This window comes from Dermacentor silvarum, chromosome 3, assembly GCF_013339745.2.
Source record: "Dermacentor silvarum isolate Dsil-2018 chromosome 3, BIME_Dsil_1.4, whole genome shotgun sequence".
Taxonomy (NCBI): Eukaryota; Metazoa; Arthropoda; class Arachnida; order Ixodida; family Ixodidae; genus Dermacentor; species Dermacentor silvarum.
Genome location: NC_051156.1, coordinates 89,011,803 through 89,035,330, shown reverse-complemented (window position 1 = coordinate 89,035,330; position 23,528 = coordinate 89,011,803). Strand labels below are relative to the sequence as shown.

Sequence of the window (23,528 nt, the reverse complement as noted above, 5' to 3'; positions counted from 1 at the left end):
TTGACGGCGGGAGGGAGAAGGAGGGCGGGAGTAGCGGGGTCGTGTCAGAGGTGTCGCAGGGTCAGATGATGGGTCGGGCATAGAAGGAGCGAAGGAAAAGGACGCGCTAGAGGGACGAGGGTAGTCATCAGGAGAATAGCGCGTCGGAGAAGTCCAGCGGCTGCGGCTGTAGCCAGCGATATGTCCAATGCGTGGACAGTGAAAAGAGATCGGCTTGTCGTCCACGGTTCGCCATTCACATGGATTGCGCTGTCCATAAGGGTTGCGCTGTCCCCGCACCTGCACCAAATAATGTTAAGTTTAGCTGATGCCCAAGGTTATTTACAATTTATTTACAGGGAAGCTAACGAAGTCCAAAATGGCGACGCTATATCAAGCGGGAACACGTCGTCTTCCTTCTCCTCATTACAGCCACACTGCGGTGGCTGTTCGGTATCATCATGTTTGATGATACCGAGATGATATCACGAGTTTGTCCCCCCCCCCCCTATGTAGTATCTTCTAATGAGGGCCCTTACGAGTTCTGTAAAATAAATAAACAAATGAATAAATAAATGTGTTTGCGAGCGCAATGTCAAGCTCTTTCAAGGGTTGTTTCAAGTTGATGCGAGAGGAAAGGAAAGACAAGCGCTACACTCAGGACTGTTTATTCCGAAGCAGGGCTTGCTGTATATACACAATCATACGCATGCGCAAACGCACCAAACACACAAAGGGACCCAGTCAGCCGAAGGCAGTGTAGTCGCATTGTATGCTTATAAATCTCATTTCCGAATCATAAAGTGTCACAGTTGTTTGACTAACGCAGGCTAGACCATTGATTTGGATCTAGTAGGCCTCTAACAGTTCCCGAGCAGTCTTGTTCTTGGTTTTGCCTAGGATCCTGACATTAAAAACAGCGGTTCACAGTCGGGACAAGACCTGCAATGCCTTCAGCTGACTGGCTCCCTTTGTGTGTTTTATGCTTTTGCGCATGCGTATGATTGTGCATATATACCAAGCCCTGCTTCGGAATAAACAGTTGTGAGTGTAGCGCTCGTATTTCCTTTCCTCTCGCCTCTCACTGTTGTCTTTGATTTCGAGTTTTGCGCTACTAAGTATGATGTTCAGTAAACACCAACTCGCCCAAGAAGAAGTCATTCTCAAGATGATGCGCTGGTACTAAAAGAGTGCAAATGTTCATTGCGGAGACTCTACCGGAAATGCTTCTCCTGAAACTTGTAATAATCGCATGAGCCAGACGTCGAAACAACATCGAGCTATGGTGTAAGCCTGCTGCGCGAATGGTCACTTGCGATTGTAATTAGCGCACGTTTTTTAGTTCTTTACAATAACATATCACTCCTTATATAAAACAACATCGAATGTTATGAGGCCACATATATTAAAAACAATAACAACAAAGAATGTTCTGGTGGTACATACCTAATATACGAGCAGTAGAATTAATTTTTTAATTGGCATAATTACTGACGTCAACGATGGTGCGATTACTGACTGCATTACTCGCATGTATCGAACCACAATTTATATACATTGGTATCATACCATTGTTTTCTCGAGAAGAAGGTTTCTGCAAGGAATAGCACTAACAAGCGTAAGGTTAAGGCGGTACAAAAATAAAAACAACACCTTCTTTGTGTACAACAGCGAGCGCTAACGACACCCGCAAATAGAGAAGTCATAGTTTAAACCAGTTTACTATTTCTGATCATCTGCTGCGTGCTGAAATATCTGACACAAGAGGTTGACAGTGATAGCTATAAAGTTGATTTTAATTCAGTTTTCTTGGCGTCAGTCTTGCGTAATGTCATGTTTACTTGGCACACAATGCCGTCAAACAAGAAAAATTTTCTCCCGTTCGAGTATTCAATCTTACTCCTTCCTCATGAGGCTCTTAGACACGGGACAAGATAGCAACGTCAGGGATCGTCAAGTATTTCTGCGTATCCACTTTCATGCAGGTCATACGTGTCGTCGATGGATTAGCGAAAACACTTAGGTAGTAAGACAGAATCCGTACAGTGCTTGCCATGAAGTTTTGGAACGCCGCCCGCGGCAGCGGCGCCACCAGAACCAACCCGTTTCTTCTGTGAGCAATGGTATACGCACGACGTCATCGTCGTGCGTATAGTGGAGCCGAGGCAACAGCATTTGATAATTCCAGTGGGCGAGAATTTTTTCAGGGAAGCGGCGCTGACAGTTGCGCGGGGCACGAAGCCGTAACACTGGGTTCCGCGATTCGCTGTGCAAAAGAGGCAAACTGCTGGCGGGTCGGGGCAGTGGGGGAGCAGATTCAACGGTCTTCCAGACACCTTGAGAGACGGCGTGTAAGTGCTTGCGCAGCCTCTGTGAGTGTACTGAGAAAGTCTTCTGCGCAGATCCTTGGAGTCGAAGGCGCATGACATGGATGGCGGTGAAGCGCATGACCATTGTGCACGACGACGGGTTAAAGCCGGTCGGCCTAGTACCACAGAGAAATAAATTCAACAAGAGGGCACACTCAGCGAAAACTGGCAACAGGTAATACGTCACACTAGTGCTATAGCCGTCCGTTAGCTGCCGCGAGCATCGAAACAAAAAACAAGATTGTGAAATGAAGTTAACAGACATTGTTTATTTTTTTAGTCTTTCCCGATAAAACAAAAAAAAGTTTTGCGTATAAATGAATTTATACTTATTTTTCTTGCGTTACCTAGCGAGAGGCCAATGACACGCCCGACACGCCAGATGCATGGGTCATGTGCCAGACACACCACCGCAGCGAGCAAAGATGGCTGCGCATGTGATAGTTCGCTTGTTCGGTGACCCATGTGTCTGTAGGTCCATTTTTTAGGACGGGGGGATGTAGCCTGGTTTGTTGGACTTCCGGCATATCCTTGCATTCTTTCAGTTTTTTTTTTTCAAAACTCTGGGACCTCCTGCTGTAATACTGTCACCCTGTAACTCCAACATGACTGTTGCAATAAATTTGACTTGACTTGATTTCGACATGGAACCACCACAATATTGGGCTATGGCAATGTGAGAAATTTTGTTTGACAGTCTGCGACACATTTTCAGCAATTTTGGCTTACGGCACGGAACTGACACTTGTGACACAGTTAGCGAAAAACAGCTCAGTCGTCCTGGTGCAGGTAATTTGAGTTAATGAATGGTCCTGGGACATGTTTGTGACGTTTTCTATGGGCCTCAGCATTATTGTAACTTGTTTCGGTAGTTTTTGGGCACGGTCGCCGCTCCTGGCTTTGTGACGCAGTCAGCAAAAAGCAGCTCGGCTGTGTGATGCAGGGCAAGTTTGTGGCACTTTCTGTGACGCCCTTTTTTTTCGGTACTTTTTAGGCACGTTGTCGACACCCAGCGTTGTGACGCAGTTAGCTAAAATCAGCTCGGCGGCGCTGACGCAGTTAGTTTTGCTTGAACTGAATATTTATGAAATTGCACGTAACACTGATTTGATGGAGGCTTGTAAAAATCGTTAGCGATCGTTTTTACTAAATAATAAACGATTTTGCATGAAGACCGCGTGCGGTTGAGCAGCAGAAACAGAAAAAAAATGCCGCACCGATCAGCGCAGCCGGCGTGGCGCGTACCAGCTAGCGTTCTAAAACGTGCGTGCCCAGAACCGAAACCGTAAGTTTTAATGCCGGCGGCTTGGTGCACTACAATCAATTCGGCCGGTGGGCTCTATGGGTCGGCTGTGGTTACATTGTGTGGTGTGTCATGCCGCTTACCCTGTGAGGGCCAGGAAATGCAGGAATATCCGGGGAACGAAGAGGCGGACACTCGAGGTATGCAACCTGAGCACCCGATGAATCCACACTCAAAAGTGCGCCGTCTGTTCCAAATGAATTCTCGGCTTTATTGGCACACAACAAGAAAATAAGGGCACGATAACGTCCCCCCACATAAATCACTCGCGAGGGCGGAGGCCGCTGATTGGAGACAGCTACAGACAGGAACTTTCCCCAACTTAACCTATTCAGTAAGGTGTACCCCACCAGATACGCAGCTAACTGCCCAGGGAGTGGTCAAAAGCCCCCCCCCCCCCCCCCCTTGTATCACACCACATGGGAATGCCAACTTATAACAGCAGCCCCCAAATCATAAATCCAAATGCGGAGCACTGTGAGGCGCTGCTGGCCAGCGACTGCTGCGAGGTCCAAATTGGTCTCGTGCAGCGAGCGCACAGGGCAGCTGAGGGCCGTTGGAGCCCTGGACTACGGGCCCCATCCCCAGCTCAACCCAATCAAAAGCGTCTAATAAGACCCTGACGAGTTACCACACAAAAAACCTCTAAATTGAGGCCAATAAATGTTTTTCATGATAATAATTGGCTCTATGGGAGCGTCCGATCTTGTTGATCGTATTTACGCTAGTACATGCGTCTTCAACGCGAGTGTGCCAGCAGTCTCCTCAATATGAGAGTTCAAATGCCTTGTGAGTGGATGACATTTCGCTTTGTTCACTTCGGCGAGGGACGGAAGTAAACTCGAACACATGTGCAACGAACGGCTCTACTACGAAATATCCTGTATAACGAATGATTGATTATGTGCCAGCCGAACTCCTATCTTTCAGATGTATTCTGAACGCCTGTACAACGAAGGCCACAAAAACTAATTTGACTCTACAACGAAGTAATTTAGGCGTTCCTACGGCACATTTGTTGCTTTACAACGAAAGCCACATACCGGTGTCGACAGTGCCCTTTCCAGACGCCACAGAGCTGTGCCTTGCAGTGCACCAGCGCTAGCGGCAGCGCTAGCAACGCACTTGACGAGCGTGCCGACATCAACGAGTGTTTCGGTCCTGCTGCAAAGCTCCAGGAATCGCTCAACCTATACGCTGTTTGGTGTACCGCCGAAACGGGTGCGAAGGCTGAAGAATACGTCATAAGTTGGTGGCGTCGTGATGATGTAGTGCAACTGACGACATCCTCAAAGTGATCTAGTAAGGGCGGAAAGGACGCGAATGTCAACGACTGCAGCAGTGATGAACGTCCTGTAACCGCACCAAGAATTTTCTTGGCAAGGAAGGCGAGTTTTTCATCGCATACTTATGGTTTTTCATTCTATACTTATAATCGCTATTTTTCCGGCCTTCATGTTATCTAATGCCAAGGATAACTAGGTTATCTCTCCCTAAAAACTTCCCATTGCCTAAAATACGTACTAATGATGGGAAAGTTAGCATTGCTTTCTCATCAATTTCATTATGGAATTCACTTACACTTTTAATGAAAGAAAGAATATCCATTTATGTATTTAGATGAAAGCTAACAATGTTTTTATTTAATGGATAACTGGGGCGTTCTGTTAAATGTGTGTGTTCCGTTAAGATTTGCATGTCAAGAATTGACATTTTTGATGCTCTGTTTATCACGTATGAGCTTTTTAGTTTGCTTGTACAATATGTTCGTTACAATAATTTTTAGTGTAATAGCATAGGAGGGCCCGCCTGTGGTATGTAAGCTGGAGACCTCCTGCATGTTTCACTGTGTAGCATTCTTATTTCATGACTAATAAAGATTGACTGATTGATTGATAGATTGATTGTTTGATTGATAGTGGCATTGTGCGACTGGCAACTTTAAATGGTGTCGCTCCCACGTTTCGCCGCGGAGCAAGCCCGGTACGTCGGCACAGTAAAGCAGCTTGCAGTCATATATACAGTGAGATGGCGTGTTCATTCATGGTAAATAAGTGTTTTCTCTTGTTGCGCGCGCTTAGCCTGCTCTATCTTGCGCGGTATCGGGTTGCGCCATATTTACAATGAAGTGACCTGTTTACCAGAGTATTTTGTAGTTTCCAAGCAGTTAGTTAAAACCATTGGACTCTATATTGTTTCGCAGAACCGCTGACGCCGGTGTTGATAAGGCGGTCCCGTATGTGCAATCAAGGAGCGTCCGTTGGAGCAGATGATAGTCGAACGTCCACATTCGCAATGCTTGCGTTGTCTTAAAGGGAGTGTCTGCAGTCTAGGGCTTATTGCGCGGATGGTTAAGTCTCCTTCTTTCTGGGGTTTTACGTGCCAAAACCAGTTCTGGTTATGAGGCACGCTGTAGTGGAGGGCCCCGGATTAATTTTGACCACCTAGGGTTTTGTAATGTGCACCGCCACGCAAGCACACGGGCGTTTTTTTGCATTTCGCCTCCACCGAAATGCGGCTGCCGCGGCCGGGATTCGATCCCGCGATCTCGTGCTCAGGCGGATGGTTAAGTAACGGGGCGTGACAGAAGCGGCGGGTGTGGTTATGTCGGGGTCCGAGGGTCGCGTACGAGGCTAGCTGAGGACGGTAGGTGAGCTGCAACGTCGTGGCCACCGTGACCACCGTGCTTTTTGAGAGCTCGCCTTGTGCCTGGTGTCGAACACGGCAGGCTGAGGCAAACGCGCAGTGGGGACGACAGACGACGAACTTGGCGGTCGTGGAGGGGTCGTCAAATCACTTCAAGTGGCCGGGTTGGGAGATCATGCGTGCTAAACACCGCGCACATGGTCCGCCTCAGAGGTTGGTCCGGCCGGATCTGGCAGTGCCCGCCTTGGTAAACCAGGTCGGCTGCCTCGACATGGCACCGTCGCTTTGGCCGTGGTAGAGGTTTCAGCCTGGATGGTTGCGGATATCGAATGTCAGAGGGCGGCGAAGTGGCTCTTGGTGCTGCCTGAAGTCTCTGACGTTGTTACGCGGACATATTAGTGCTCGGACGAGGCGTCTCGGAGCGCCGCAATAGCCGCGTTCACCGGCGTTGTGTGTGGTGTCGATGGCACAAGACGTCGACGGGATGTCTTGCGGCGCACGCTCTGATGCTTCAAGGGAAAGTACCCCGCCGAAAGCAGGCATTGTTGGAGGGTGACTTCGGGAGTTTAGCAGGCCAAAAGTAAGCCAAAAAGTGCGGCTTCGTTAGGCGTTGAGCTCAGAGACGGCAGCGGCAGGATGCAAAGGACGTCAACTGGGAGGATATATCTGAGAGCCTCGTAGTTGAATGATTGAATGAGCATTAGGTTCTCAGCTAAGGTTTCCTCCAGCATCACCACCAAGCCGCCGATGGCTTGAGGCTGAAACCGAGGAAGGAACCGGTCGAACTGGGGGCTTGGCCAGCCTGCCATCTTCGAGCAGTCAGGAAGAGTTGAGCAAGGTCACCAGTAGTAGGCGGCCTCTACTAGCAACGCTACATCATTTTTAGGCCAAACAGAGCATATTAGGTTCTAGTTAGGTATCACATTACATAATTAGAATCATGTAAGTAGTTCTTTATTGTTATAAAAGATATATCTACAATATATCAACACCAAAGCAACGAACTACGCTGTGTAGTGGACTATGCGTTATCTTTTAACCCTGAACATCTTCACAGACCAGGGTGAAAGTATTTATAGATTGTGATCGGGAATACACTGTTAAGCGATAAGAAAAAAATTCTAAACAACACATTTCATTTCCGCAGTACGGCTTCTCGCAAACGTTACGACACCGCATAACATTATTGCTATTGTCAATTTCGCAGACCTTACACATGTTTATAAAATATCCACAGTAAGTCTCAAGGTGTGTGTTGTTAAAATATTGCGCACAATACGAGGACACTTAGAAGACGGACAAAAAAAGTAAGGCTATATTGGTTCGAAATAGCCACCAACATTTTTGGACGTGACACCTGTCCAAAGGACAAGGTATGCATACACCAAAGAAGACCAGCACTTCACCGGTCTATAAAAGCAGACTGCTCTTCCCGAACTAATTTTACGTATTCCGATGACAAGACCAAATATAAGACGACATAATGAATGCTCAGCTGTCATTTTTGAAGTACGATGCCTAAATGGCACTGGCGCTAATATCAGTGTCACTAATAGTGCTGGCCACATTGTTTTCCAATCCGGGAGTGCCTTTTTTGGTTTTACACATACAATACAATTTCCCTGTAGATAAGACTTTGCTAGAGTAATATGACATAACCGTGGTATCTGGCGTCGGAATATGCAAGTACTTTTTCACAGTAAGAATACTAGAGCTGTTCGTACCAGAAAACGTAAAACCGTTTAGACCTTTCTACATTTACTGCTTCTCTTTCAGCGTTAGATTCTAGGTAAAACATTTATAACATTATTAAATCTTTATGGCGGTTGTATAAACTCTAATCTGCGCACTGTTATTATTTGCAAGGGTACCTTTTCGCTCCTACAACGGGACAAAAGACACAAAGTTTACCGAATTATTTTCAGGAAACTGGACGTTTGCTCTGTCAAACGTGAGGATTACCTGTTGGTCTGCGTAGGGCACGTGTAAAGCCAAATAAATGGCGGAGTGCAGTAATTGCTTCTGAATTCAAGCAAAGAACATGAATGGTTGCTTCAGCGTATGGTGTTAGCAGTATGCGTGCCACTTCAGGTGTTTCATGGAAGGATTCATGAAGTGCTGCTCTTGGCTGTTTAGTTGAATTTCGTTTTCTGCTAGGTTCAGTCGATATACTTCTGCATCGAAGTCATCCAGAACCATTCTGTTTGTTTAATCTTATCCAATTATTGGCTCACTTCAAGCATAAAATAAATAAAATCATCTCCTAATTTGCCTGATCATTCACTTCAAATTAAATATGCTCGCGCTTTATTTTCCATAAAAAATTCAGACCCCATCCACTACTGTGAAGATGGAAGCCAGCAAAGGTGTGACTATGGTGGGTCTGCTGTAATCAATATTGCCCCCACGATGAGAATCGGTGTATCCTCGTTGGGCATCAACCAACCGAACATGTCTTTCAAACACGTGTCGATGTCTTTTGTACGCGTTGCAGGGGGAACGTACACAGTCGCGATCACCGTACCGTCATAGCGTTTTATTAGAGAAAACTACGCCATTCGCGACGCGCACACAAGCGCTAATGCGCTCGCGTGGTCTCCAGGGTGACTACGTCACGTAAGCAACCAAACGTAAGATCTGGTGAGAACCGCGGTATAACGCACACGTTTTTCCAATCATAAGTTTGAAAACGCCGCCAACCCGGCGTTTTCATACGATTCCACGAGGTGGCGCCGAGGCGGAGGGATGCTTGGCAGCGCAACCCACACCCCATTTCAAAGGGGACGCTCATAGCATCCATCTATCCATCCATCCAGCAAAGAAGGAGCGCCGCCGGCCTTCCCTCGCTAGCCTCCCAGCAGAGTTCAACACTAGCCAGGCGCAGCTTCCAGCATGCTTGCCGCGCTAGCCTCGCAGCAGGGCCCAACTCTACTCAGGGGGGAATGCGGCATAAAAGAAGGTCGACTGGCACAAGAGAAGGGAGATAGTGGGGGCTCAGCCGATCTGGAGGGAGGAGGGGCCGTGCGCTCAAAAAGACGACGATGCTCGAGTCAATGCTGATGATGATATTTTTTTTCTACATGCGGACTCGTACCTGGAGAACCTGGCCCTTAACAGCTTCGCTGTAGTTTACGATTCTACGTAACTCATTCTTCGCAGCAGTCACTTAAATTTCGTCATGCAACGACCACCGGTTCAAGGAAAGTGTGCGTACTTGTTATACTAATACATGTTTTAATTCTTTTGTACCAACCACAATCAAGACTGGAACCACCTTGGCACCGACTTCGCCTCCGTCATTGATGACAGCAATTTTAAGGCTGAAATTTCCACTCATTTCATGTAATTACACCATATCACCCAATGATGTTAATCTTGAGAGTAAATAATTCAAATCAAATGAAAAAAAATATGTGTAGCATTCTTCTCTGTAGTTCTGCGTCGTTAATGTTTAACATATGTTAGCTGTACATCAAGCTGTACAAATACATCAAGTAGTACTGAAGATTTCGCTAGTAATTACTGCGCGAATGCAATGGAAGGAACAGCACACGAGACGATACATAGAAATAGTAAAAGCACAGACTACTAACTGCACTTGCACTACTTTCTATGTGCTTTCTCAAGTGGTCTCCCTTTCTTGGTATTCGCACAGTAATTCCCTACCTAAATGTGCGTTTGTCACTACTGATGAATTGCATCAGGTGGGGAACGTAACAATGAAGAATGGAAAATATTTTCTGTGGATAAGTTGAATATTCGTATGGTCTCTTTCCTGCAACTTCTTTTTCGCAGAAAGGCGCATTGTGGTAACGAACGCGACATGAACACTTCTATGACCTTCTCGATCAACTGTGAAGGAAACAGACTTTGTCAGCTACAAATTCTGGTGCAAAACTTGCTCCTTCTGTATATACATGGAGCGCTAAGAGTATAAGAAAACGTTTTTTTTAATTACGCAGTTGCTGGAAAGCCAACTTTTCCTTATGAAGGCTGTTTTGATGCTAGCGACAACCTTAAGAATGGTTTTAATAAATTTTGTTACCCCTTTTGCCTCAATGCCTAAAGAGCACATCAAAGCACACTCCTGCTGTGATGTTTATGTCTCCGCAAAAAAAAAGTTATCTTTTATGCTGGTTGCAAAGATATGACCTGCAGGCATGCCTAACGCCCTCATGAGTGCTGGTCACACTGTAATCAATAGAAAGCCGCGTTCACAACCATAATTACCTTTTGCGTTCCATTCTCTTCACCAAACTTCTCCAGTTTTTAAACGATACGTGTATGGTACACTAGGTCCGCTGTCTAGGAATCCTGCTTAGTAAAATGTTTTTCGTGCGTCCAGGTCAAAGCGAGCCCAGCATCTTTTGTTCACTGTTGAAATCGGTCACACTGCCGTAATTTGAAACGCGCTGCGCACCCACAGGCTTTCTTTTGTTCACAACTCTCGCGCTTTCTAGGCTATAACACTTCTTCGCTGTCCGCTGACAACCTCCATTTGCTACGTCCAAATTCGACAAACGTTCCGAGCCCGCATTCACAATCCATGGCAGTTCTGAGTTTCTGCTCTCTTGGGAAGCCTTGGAAAAGTGGCACTTCTCTTCCCCTGGACAAAAGCAGGGATTCAGCGATGAGTGTTGACACTCTTTGATGTATGACACGCTGCATGTGTCCTTTGATTTCGGCATCTTTGTTTCCTCATTAGGTGACGCATGCTGAGGAGGTCCTTTGCGCCGCTCCCGGTACGATATGAACAGCCACATAAGAACGAGAACGACCTGCATTCCTCCTAGCATTCTGTAGAGGTCGTCGTAAGATCCGAGTGTGTCCCGGAAATAACCTGCGTACAACATGAAACAAGAAATACGAAAACGGTGTTTGATTTCTTCTCAGTAAATAAGAAACACCAGTCAATCCCTGCCAATCTTGCGAATATCAAAATAACATTGACTAAAATATCTTCAATCGAGAATGCCACTAAAATTCGTGTTGCATTCTACGCTGTAGGAAATGCCGCCGAGAAAGTATTGATGCCGATTTTGAATAAAGATGTTTATACCACCACGACCAAAAGTAACTGTTACTTTCTCTGGCGCAACCCTTGCTCCCATTAGGCACATGGTTCGCGAAGCTATTACAGTACAACCGAAGCATGTATCTTCCAGGCAGCAACAACTAGGAAGTTAAACAAAGAACAGCAAAAAATGGAATTGTGTGACATATACACTAATTCTGAAGTGCGTAAAGACGCGTCATTCCTGCATTGGGAACTCTATACGCTTACACCGCAGACAATGCGACCTTGCATTCAATGGTTACATTTTAAATATTGTTTATTGAATTGTTTACCTATTGGTAGTGTCCTTGTTTCACCCTATGAAGAAGGTGTTGAAGGCGCGAAAGCTTAGCCATAATTTATTATTGAACCTTGGTCATACAAGCAAGTAATTTATAATGTGTAGTCACTTCTAGTCTGATGAAAAGGACGATGCAAGCCAGTCGTTGACCGCTGGCCTCATGAATGTTCTCATATAATTTCTCATTTTCATAAAATCATGCAGTCTCTGCAATCTCTGTTTCCGTGCTAACTAACCTATCATAATTTTTTTTCGTTTTATTTTGTACTTTAGTTTGACATACCCGGTTCTTGGCCAAGCCCCCAGTGTGTGCGTGCTAATATTTACAAGTATATATGCATATAATACTCCTGTACCACTGGGCGTTTTAATGTCATTAGATTCGACTGACATTCGGTGCAAGGAATGCCATCCGACCCTGGGTGGTGCTACACAGGAAAAATTAATGTCATTCGGTCATGATATCAATCACGATCACTCCAAAAAATTTGCAAGAAACGTAAAACAAGGTATGTGTGAGTGTCTGAGAAGTCAATGTATTTATTTTAAAATAAATATGGGACGTCGCTTCACTGAAATAACACGCATGTAAACCTTCTATTTCAGAATGTCTGGCCACCATAAGGAAGGACAAGACTTTGCCAGCTTATTACTCATAGCCGATAAATTGAACTCAAACAATTGCTAGTAAAGCGACGGTGGCCAGACGCCACTGAGGTAGACAGTAACAACTTTTTGTGACAGCCCACCGTACAGCTCTTCCCTTGTTGAAATGACAGATGCCTTAATACACGCAAATAATTACTTTTCACATGAACGCTTCTGAATTGACAAACGCTCAATGTCCTATTTAACCTTGATTCGCTTCGAGGGCAATGTCGAATAAGCTTATCTAATTCATTCGATTGCGGAAGTCATACGATTCGGATGGCATTAAATATCGGTATGTAGTAGCCGAATAATGTCATTCGATGCTAATGCCATTCAGTTCGAATGACATTAAACCGTCCAGTGTGACAGGGGTACAAATCTACTTATACAAGCTATACCTTGCGCTTGGTTTACTTCGACTGCGTCATGTGTGGCGTTGACAATCTCGTCTCTGTATGAAAAAAACGCAGTGCCGAAGAAAATAAAGATGCATTTACATGAAATAAACCGAACGATTTCCCTTTTATCGCTTTTTCACTGGTGGAGATAGCCCCCTTTTTTATTGCATGGTATTTAGGGTTGTCGATGCCTTTAGGTGGCACTGGCCACTCCTTATTCGAAAGAACGAGTATGTCAGAAAAATGATTCACAAGCTGACGCTGCTTAAAAAAAAACATTTGGCAGAACGCATCCCTTATGTCTCATGTAAGGGAAGGTTTCTTAGTTTTGAAGAACGGTGCATTCAAACACAATAAATGGATATGTACAAACTCCAGGTCTCTTTACTTGCTCATAACGAGTTTTCCATGCCTTCGGGTAGTTCTTTTCTTTTTGTTCCACAGCTATGTAGATCTTCCTATACTCGCGGACAATTTTCTGTGGCAATGAAGCGAAAGCTACGGGCGCGTTGGCTGCTGCATATGTGTTACCATGCCAAATAGACCGGCAGCGTTTGACAGTGCTTTTGATCGCTCGGAACAGACGCTGAATCGGCGCAGCTTTGACGTGCGATGGTTGTGCGTTTGCTCAGATGCGGAAGGGAACAGTCGCAAGATAAGCAAATTTTTACACTCAGTGGTGTGTTCGGTCTTATTTAACTGTTGCCTAATAAGGTGTTTATGTTTTCTCTTCTCCAGCATAAACTAACTGCGGATTTAAACGCGGGACTCTTTTCAGAAGCGCTCTCTCTTGTAGGCACTTTGCCTCCATAGCTTTCCCTTCATTGCCACAGAAACTTGTCAGCGAGTACAGGGGGTGCCATTCCCAAGGTAAAAAAGAAAAGAGTCTTCTGGAGACTCTTTTACATAGGTCTGATGGATTCAATGGCCTTTTTCTGATTTGTTAGTAGTGCAGAATACCGTTTTCAAGCTATTTGCGAAACATAAGTGCTCTTGCTACTGCCGAAAGATCCCGAGAAGAAGATTTCCACGCGTTTATGTTGCTTTCTACTAGCGCATGCGTTATAAAACACGTGAGTCAAATAAAAAAAACGTGTAGCGCACAACGTTTACAAAAACGCCACAGTTGACCCGGGCTGACTCGATATTCATGAGAAATAACAGTGCGAAAACGGTGCAGGTTCTTGGTCCGGATCAGGTCACTATACGAGTATAAGCTGGTACATTACTGTATATGTTGTGCCACAATTCCCATTAATTGTGGGAGCATTCAGGTTCGACTGCAATGTACACCTCCACGGAGGATAGAGGTTAGATAAAATATGCCTTCTAAGCCACCGAAAGCAGCTCCGAATGCTATACTTTCAAAACTAAGAGTTAAAGACAGGTGACACAAGTGCCCTCAAAACGGTCTGCCAAAATGTAACGTCTAGGAGGCTTCGGGCCGGGGTGGCCCTTACACCGGCTGTTATCTCAAGGTGGAACTGGTCGCATTTATAATTTGGTGGTACGTGTCCATACTGCTCCGTCCCTGTGATGGAAGCAGATGCATACCACCTAATATGGACATGTACTGGTTTACAAACGCAACGCTCGCGTCTCCTACTGCAAGCCGGCCTCCGCTACAGTGTGACAACCAGCTATGACCGCTGGATACATGATAACAGATTCCACAAAACACTGCTTCAATTAATACACAACACAGGCCTCACAACACACATCTAATACACATATACACATCAAGAATTATGCCTTAACGGCAAGTGTATCACAATAAAAATGAAACGTCTTTTTTCACATGCATGGTAAAAAAGACAGTTAACTCACAAAAGAGGTCACATAAAACATCCTAAAACGTAAAGCCAGGACGCATGAATTTTTTTAAGGACTTTCGCAAGGAAGGCCACAAAAATACTGAATGTAAGGTCAGCTACCTTACGCAGGTGCTCTAAATACACAATTTTCGAAGTCAGGTCACAAAAAACGTCGTTACAAAGAGCGTAACAAACTCTACCGCAGAAATGAACACAAACTTCAAATGCCCATTGCCAAATATATTATTCCATTCCAGAAATCTCGGGAGAGCGTCTGGGCTTCGCATTGTAATACTCTAAATCAGCTGGCCATAAGTTTAGGATCTTTTTGAGGCTTAAAGGCCCGTGGTCTAACGTCATTTAAGCGCGTATTTTTAATGAGTGAGTAGAGAGCGTCGTGGTGGGGACGTAAAGTCTAGACTGTTAAAAATGCGGCAAAGAAACACTGCGGAACAGCGGTAGCTCCCAACACCATCGAGTGGCCGATGAAAAAGACAATGTTGGCGGGTGGTGGCACGGGTGGTCGCATGAATGAGTAAGACCATCAACCAATCAGGGGTTGGCACGAAACGAGTAGTACGAGATCCAGTCGAGGGAAGGGGAGAGAAGAGATCTCTCGGAGACGCGGGGCTCGAAGATTGCTGGTGTCGAGGTCGGTGTCGTCGGGGTCCAGGCCCGAACCCGAGAGCCTCGACAGAACCAGGATGAACCCGGCTGCCCCTGGAGAGGTCCGCCGAGTGTAGGGTTCGGCTATTTCTGCTGCACCTGCTGCTGTTGGCGTTCCTACTCCTGGTGCTGATCCTGAGCCTCGTGCGGAGAGCAGATGTCAACGGAGGGTGACCTGAGGCCTGGAGCGACGCTGGTGAGAGGCGCCAGGGCGGAACAGCGAGCCAAGGATCCAGTACGGGTGCCGCTCAGCTGTAGCCGTCGCACTTGGACAGCCTTCGACTCCGTCACTCCGTGAGCCTTGGAATCGGACGTCCGGGTTGGCTCTACCGTGCGTCCGCGTCCCTCGTATGCCACTGCCCGCCACGCCGCTACCGCCGTCAACGCAAGTGCTAGTGCATGCTGTCAAGGCACGGCCCTAGTAAGTAAAACTTTCGATGATTAAGTGTTTCTTTGTTTGTTCTAGACCGAGGGTGGTTTGAACTTCTCGCGTGGACTAACGTGGCTACCTGTACTTTTTTTTGTTTCTTTAATATCTGTGTGCTGCTTATATCCTCGTGTGTTCTTTCTTTTAGGGAAAAATGGCTTCGTCTTTTCTGAACTGAGGCTCAGCGTCAATTTAACATCACGCACTCGAGGAACCTGTCATCGTAGTATCAGATTGCGTCTTTTGGTATCTGGGCCGCGTATCGTGGTAAAAGACTTTCGTGTCTTTCTGGGAACGGCACCGTTTGCGCTCGAGCAGATCGCGCACGGTAATCTTTGCCGAAGGAGCAGTTATGTACCCTGTCATGTTGGAGTGAGGCATTATTCGTAGGCCTACAGTTCTGCCTGACTATAACAATATAAAGGTGTTTGACACCGCGCTGTACCTTTACCCGATATTTTTCAAGATGTTTTAGGTACTCATCTGCGTGGCCTAAAATTCACAGCGCGCAATTGGGCAACATATTTTATGCAAGATACGTTTTGTAAATGCGGTACCAAGTGTCCGTAGTGTGCCTTGCTAATTTGGTCATTTTATATAACTTTTATATAAGACACTTAACAATTGTGAAGACTGGCTAATGCTAACGAAAGTTATCGCATTTATTGTTCAGGCAGTGAAAGCTATATCTTGTTTATTCGGCTACATACGTTATTTGCGACGTCTAAAACAACTGCCTCCGGTAGAACCATTACTTCACGAGCAGTCTCGCTTATGCAGGACCTCATCATCATTACAAGCCGCAGCAGCAGCAAGCAGCAGCAGCAGCAGCAGCAGCAGCAGCAGCAGCAGCAGCAGCAGCAGCAGCAGCAGCAGCAGCAGCAGCAGCAGCAGCAGCAGCAGCAGCAGCAGCAGCAGCAGCAGCAGCAGCAGCAGCAGCAGCAGCAAGCAGCAGCAGCAGCAGCAGCAGCAGCAGCAGCAGCAGCAGCAGCAGCAGCAGCAGCAGCAGCAGCAGCAGCAGCAGCAGCAGCAGCAGCAGCAGCAGCAGCAGCAGCAGCAGCAGCAGCAGCAGCAGCAGCAGCAGCAGCAGCAGCAGCAGCAGCAGCAGCAGCAGCAGCAGCAGCAGCAGCAAGCAGCAGCAGCAGCAGCAGCAGCAGCAGCAGCAGCAGCAGCAGCAGCAGCAGCAGCAGCAGCAGCAGCAGCAGCAGCAGCAGCGCGCAGCAGCAGCAGCAGCAGCAGCAGCAGCAGCAGCAGCCGCAGCAGCAGCAGCAGCAGCAGCAGCAGCCGCAGCAGCAGCAGCAGCAGCAGCAGCAGCAGCAGCAGCCGCAGCAGCAGCAGCAGCAGCAGCAGCAGCAGCAGCAGCAGCAGCAGCAGCAGCAGCAGCAGCAGCAGCAGCAGCAGCAGCAGCAGCTAGCAGCAGCAGCCAGCAGCTAGCAGCAGCAGCAGCAGCAGCAGCGCAGCAGCAGCAGCAGCAGCAGCAGCAGCAGCAGCAGCAGCAGCAGCAGCAGCAGCAGCAGCAGCAGCAGCGCCAGCAGCAGCAGCATGCAGCAGCCGCAGCAGCAGCAGCAGCCAGCAGCAGCAGCAGCAGCAGCAGCAGCAGCAGCAGCAGCAGCAGCAGCAGCAGCAGCGAAGCAGCAGCAGCAGCAGCAGCAGCAGCAGCAGCATGCCATTCTATGCTTAAGATCGGATATTTTGTTTGGTTTGGAAGTTAACCAAAGATCAGTAGGCCGGTTTGCTTTGGGAGGCCACGGTAATACCACAAATGAGGCAGTGCACGGTGACATGGGTTGGGCCTCTTTTGAAGCCAAAGAAGCACAGAGCAAATTTAGTTTTGAAGAAAGGCTCAGGAACATAGATGAAAATAAATGGGCGGCTTCAGTGCACAAGTATCTCTACATGAAAAGCGTGGACACAGAATGGAGGAAGAGGTCAAGGAAGTTGGCAACCAAGTACAGGATAATCGAAACTCTAAATAGACAACCAGGAGTCATCAGAAAGAAAGTGAGAGAAATAGAGACTGTGAATTGCATGCAAAGAATGGAAGCAAAAAGGACAATGGATATTTACAAGAATGAGAAGAAAGAAATTAGAAGGGAAAATCTGTGCGATAACACAAAGGGCAGTGCCTTGCTATTTGAGGCTCGAGCCGGCTGCTTAAGGACCCAAACATACCGGAACAAATATTCGGAACTAGATGAGATCTGTGTATGCTGCAGTAAAGATCCTGAGACCACTCAGCACATCCTAATGGAATGCGACGGGATCCACCCAGCGAGAACCGTAGGTAACGTGCAACTCCCAGAAGCGTTTGGGCTTTAAAGTGGAAGGAAACATCAACAGATCAGCCGTAGCAATAAGCAAGAGACGATTAGAGTACTGGTGGAAAAAAGTAGGGAAAAGATGGATACGACCTGATCTCTTAAAATCATAGGTAGAGGTACAAGGTAAATTTTTGAAAAAAGAAAAAGAATAATGAGAGGTATACAAAAATGCTACATAAAGCACATGTATAGTATACCTGATTAAATCAAGCAGGCTAGGTGACTTTGTCACCGCCCCGTTTTAAAGGGGATGCCAATAAATGATCATCATCATCGTGGGCTTTCTCCGCTGCGGAAGCCGCGCCAAGGCGGCGGGCGTCTGCTACGATCCTGATATTTTGGTTGCTCGTAGCCAACATCGTGATAATTTGGGATATATTAAGCATCACGTCACCACAAGGTAATACCGCAGTGACTCACCACACAGAGAACGCGTCTGCCGGCTGTGAATATGGGTATTTTGTCTATATCCTTCTAGCTCGCTTGGTCCGCGCTTACGCGGCTGTTTGAGTAAAGAATTCCGCGCGCTTACTTCATTCAGTAATGTGTGGAATGAGCAATGTGAACGTGCTGCAGAAGAAATTAAGCTGGATATCGCGATAACCAGGAGAACGCAGCTGATGCGCCTAGCTCATGCAAACGCTTTTACACCCTATCGTTTCCTTTCCTTTATTTCATGCATTCGACTTGTTTTACAAGACTGCCTCCCGTGCTCTGCTGTTTCTTTGTTAAGAAGAAATCCTTAACTGGCTCCTGGGAAGCGGAATGTGGCCATCGGCGGGGCCGCGGTACCAAGAATAAATACAAACTGCGTAACTCTCGCGTCTCGTTCAGTTGGTATATATACCAAAGTATAGCGTGGAAAGCCACAAATGTCTGACTAAGATGAATGATGAGCCATGTGATTAGTAACTTGACATACTTTTATTCACGTCACGATTAACGGTAACGATATGAATGAAGTGTTATTCAAGCTCGCATTCTTCGGCCAGAAATCCCTCTGATGATGTGGGTGTTACGATAAGAACGTGTTGAATGTCAATGTCAATCTCAACGTGTAGAACTTACCCATATATCATGAAGAACTGAGAGAACAGGTAAACGGTAATAATAGTAATGATATTTTGGGGGGTTTGACATGCAGAAATCACAATATGACTATGAGAGACCCCGTAAGGAAGGGCTCCGGTAATTTTTACCACCTGGGGTTCTTTAACGTGCACCTAAATCTATGTACACGTTTTTATATGCATTTTGCCTCCACCGAAATGTAAGCCGCCGTGGCAGGGAATCTAACCCGCGTCCTCGGGCTTAGCAGTCCAACCTACCAAAGCCACTAAGCTACCACGGCGTGTACGTACAAGGTACGCAAGAAGTACGCGCGGCAAAAAACAAGACAAACCAAAATAAATGAATTGCTAACAGTGCGACATTGTGTACGTATGCCTCACTTTCATAATTACCAGCGAAGGCCAGAAAACTAACGTGATGCATTACTGGATGTGCAACTCATCTTTCACCTTCTTGTGTTGCAAGAGCGCAAACACTACGTTATTTTGACATGAAAGTAACATTCGGAATACTTATTACGTGTGCTCGCTCGTTCGTACTCACCAAATATACCTACTGATCAATAATTACCTACTTGTAGAGGCCAATAATCACCAGAACATGAACTTTTCGTGTTTTATTGTTATTGAAGGTAACTATTTTATGGATATGTAGAATCGATAGCGATATTTGTAGTGGGTCAAAGACAGTAATGTTCAAGACGATTTCTCACTCAATATAATGCAAGCACAAACATAGTCACGCGCCATGAATGCTTGTTAGTTTGCGTAAAAAATCACATGTTAAGCAATAACCATCATATCATGAGAAGATACATGTTGGTAATTTCAAAGAATATTCAGGAATTATTAAAACAAAGCTAAAACAGCAACAGCTTTTACATAAGAAATGAGTAAATGGCTAGGCCAGTAGTATTTATCTATTCATTTCAATGTAGAAAATATATATTTGTTGACCTATTTTTAATATTTATTTACCTGTTGACTGGAATGGCTTTTCTTTCGAATATCTGAATTTTACACAAGCTTCGTTCACGGTGAACCTTAAGGTACATAGTGCGCGAAGTTTGTATTGAAGAGATAGCTTGCAGCAAGAATTTCTCGTGTATGCTATCTCTGAAGCGAAATAAGCCAACAATGTTGCGGCGTTAGGGTCGTCTCTGCTCCTTCTCTTGTTTCCCTTACACAGTCTCATTGCGCTCTGTTCATAATAAAGTATCGTCGAGGCGAAAAAAATTGTGGAATAAATACAGATGCATATGGCTGTAAACCACTACTCACCGTGAGTGAAAAGCGCGCAGTGGTGAGCGAAGCGGTCACTGCACGCACGTAAGTATTTCACTTGACTGCGCGAGTAATTTACTTTTTTTCGTTACTCTTATTCTTGAAAGCATGGTGCTATTGCCCGCGTACCCGTACGAATACCGTTTTTTACGTTCTTTCCTCGCGCGGGCTCATTTAGGGCGTTTCAACGCACAGTTACCGCATTACCGTTCCCGAACTCTCGCACCGGAGCTGGTCCGCGCTGATGAAATTGACGCGTTAGTTTTTGCATTCTCTTGCTGCCGAAGCACAAAGACAACGTTCAAACGTTCAAAGAAAGAAGGGTAAGCTCGATGCAGCACCCCACTGTTGAAGTTAAATATACTCTAAGAGCTTTGCGTGCGAACTGAACGCAAAAAACTACAGCGCGTAGCAGACGACGCTCGTTTCCCGCGCACTTCGCGAGCGCGAAAAGCACGTGCACGTCTCCGGAGCCGCAGCGGCGCGGCGCGGCAGTTCACAGAAAAAGGCCCTCGCCGGAGCCGGCGCTTTGGACACTCCCCTATATTCTAGGTCACTCTAGTAGCGGCGGCGACAGCAGCAGCACCGGCAGAAGCCTATTTTCTGTCCACTGCCGGAAGAAGCCCTAATTCGATCTCTCATTGCCGCTGTCTTGCGCTAACTTATTTCATCTTGCGCCTATAAATTTCATCACCCAATCTAATTATCTGCCATAATCGACGGCGCTTCCCTTCCCTTAATTGTGACACATTCTGTGACTCTAATGGTCCCCCGGGTATTTACCATACGCGTTACATGACCTGCCCAGCTCTATATTTTCCCAACTAGATATCGGCTATCGCCCGTTTGCGCTGTTATCCACAACCTATGTTCCGGTCTCTTAACGTTACGCCTAGCATTTTTCGTTTACTCGCTCTTTGTGCGGTCCTTAACTTGTTCTCGAGCTTCTTTGTTAACCTCCATGTTTCTGCCCCATTTGTTAGCGCCAGTAGAATGCAATTATTGTACACTTTTCTTTTCAAGAAAAGAAAATTCACGCCCATTGTTGCTGAATAGGAAAATGTCATCTGCAAACCGAATGCTTATAATATCCGCCATTGACCATCACTTCTAAGCCTTTCCAGTGTAATACACTGAATATTTCTTCTAAGCATGCAGCACATAGCATTGTTGAGGGTGTGTCTCTTTACCCTACCACTTTCTTGGTAGGTAATTTTCTGATTTTTATGTGAATAACCAAGGGAGCTGTGCAATATTTCTAGATATTTCCAAAATAGTCATGTATGCCATGCTGTACTTCATTACGCAATGCCTCCATGACCGCTGGTGTTACGACTGAATCAAGTGCCTTTTCAAATTCTATGAAAGCCATATACAGGGTGTTTTAGCGGACACTTTCAAAAATTCTTAAAGGTTGCCTGTGGCAGATAGCACAATCCTAGTTCATAAGCTGGTCTCAGTAATTAAAATTTTAACTAATTACCTGATGGCCCATATTGCAATTTACAAATTGTAGCCGTGAAGTTCGCAAGGCGGATCCACTTGGAACGAAATCTCGAGATGACACCAGTTTCCAGATATTATTTCCCGAACTTTGCGGAGAAATGCATTGGCGTTCCAGTTAGATTCTTAACAAAACGTCGCTTTATGCATTCAAGCACAAAATTAACTGGAACGCCAATGCATTTCCCCGCAAAGTTCGGGAATTAATATCTCGAAACTGGTGGCATCCCGAGAATTAATTCCTAGTGTATCCGCCTTGCGAACTTCACGGCTACAATTTGTGAATTGCAATATGGGCCATCAGGTAATCAGTTAAAATTTAATTAATGAATTTCTGTTACATATTCAATTCTGTATCTTAATCTCTTGTGCAAGTAATGTGCGCCTCTTCGGGTAGACCAGCTCATTACCTGGAATTGGGCTATCTGCCACAGGGCTCCCTAAATAAATTATGAAAGTGTTCGCTGAAACACCCTGTATATAGAGGCTGAGTGCAATCCGAAGATGTCTAAATTACCTGATTGATGGTACATCGATGTGATCCATTGTACAATATCCCTTCCTGAAGCCAGCTTGTTCTTTTGTTTAATTGAAGTCAAGTGTTGTCTGAATTCTATTGGAATTTATATTGGTGAATATTTAATGCAATGATGGAAGCAAGCTAATGGGCCCATAATTCTCTAATTCTTTAAGGTCTCTCTTCTAATCGATTAGTATAACATTAGCAATTCTTCCTCTCTGGTACAGCTGAATTTGTGAAGCATTGCATATAAAGGGCCGCAATATTTGCGAGCACATTATCACCTCCATTTTTAATTAAATCGACTGTTGCTCCATCTTCTCTTGCAATTTCTCCAGGGACATGTCTAGCAAGGCCCCTAACCTCATCGCTAGTTACAGAAGGAGCCTGTGTATCCTGTTCCTTACTACTTTCAATGAATGTTGCGTGGCTCCTCTGGGCACTGTACAGGGCAGTATAGAATTTATCTGCTGTGCTTGCTTTATCATCTAAATTGTGCATGACATTATCCTGCTTATCTTTCACTTCATACATCTCGCCCTGTCAAATACCAAGTTTGCTTCTTACTAATTTCATTGTGTGGCAATTGTTTACCACTTCCTGCATATTTCAGACGTTATACGTTCGGATATAACTTACTTTCTTGTTTATAAGCTTTGACAGTACAGCGAATTGTATCTGATCTGTTGATTTATACACTTTCATGCTTTGTCGTTTCTTAATTAGGTCCTTTGTTACTTGGGAGAGCTTGCCTACTATTTGCTTGTTGCTTTCCCTTTCACTTCAATTGGTACTTCTGAAATGAGCCTAGTCAGGCTTTCATTCATTACCTCCATGTTATCTTCACCTTCTTGATCGAAAGCTGCATATTTATTTTCGAGCACCAGTCTTAACTAGTCCGCTTTTACCCTTACTGCGTCTAGGTTGACCTGTTTTTTGTTGGCTAATTTTACTCTTTCTCTCTTAAAATTTAGAAAAGTCCTAGAACTCAATAAACTATGTTTACTGCCCGTTACCCTACCTAATACTTCTATATCTTGCGCTATGCTGGAATCGGCGAGTGTACCTAATCTATTTCATTTCGTCTTTCTCCATTAGGACTTTTCCAGTTCCATTTCAAGTTACTGGGCTTCCTGAAGATAGTATTCGTTATTAGGAGTCTATTTCCTTTCGCGAATTCTACCACTATATTTCCTCTACCATTCCAAGAATGGTTGCCG

At 45.6% G+C, this 23,528-nt stretch overlaps 1 protein-coding gene across 1 annotated transcript in view; it reads right to left on the bottom strand.

Annotated features, from left to right (window-relative positions):
* Nucleotides 1-7,252: 7,252 nt before the first annotated feature.
* The window catches only part of LOC119445569 (monocarboxylate transporter 9), a 55,823-nt gene continuing 39,547 nt past the window's right edge, over nucleotides 7,253-23,528 (bottom strand). The window contains exon 6 of the mRNA XM_037709837.2: nucleotides 7,253-11,137. Within this exon, the coding sequence (XP_037565765.1) occupies nucleotides 10,644-11,137 (494 nt within the window). The 3' untranslated portion in view covers nucleotides 7,253-10,643. The remainder of the gene's footprint in view (nucleotides 11,138-23,528) is intronic.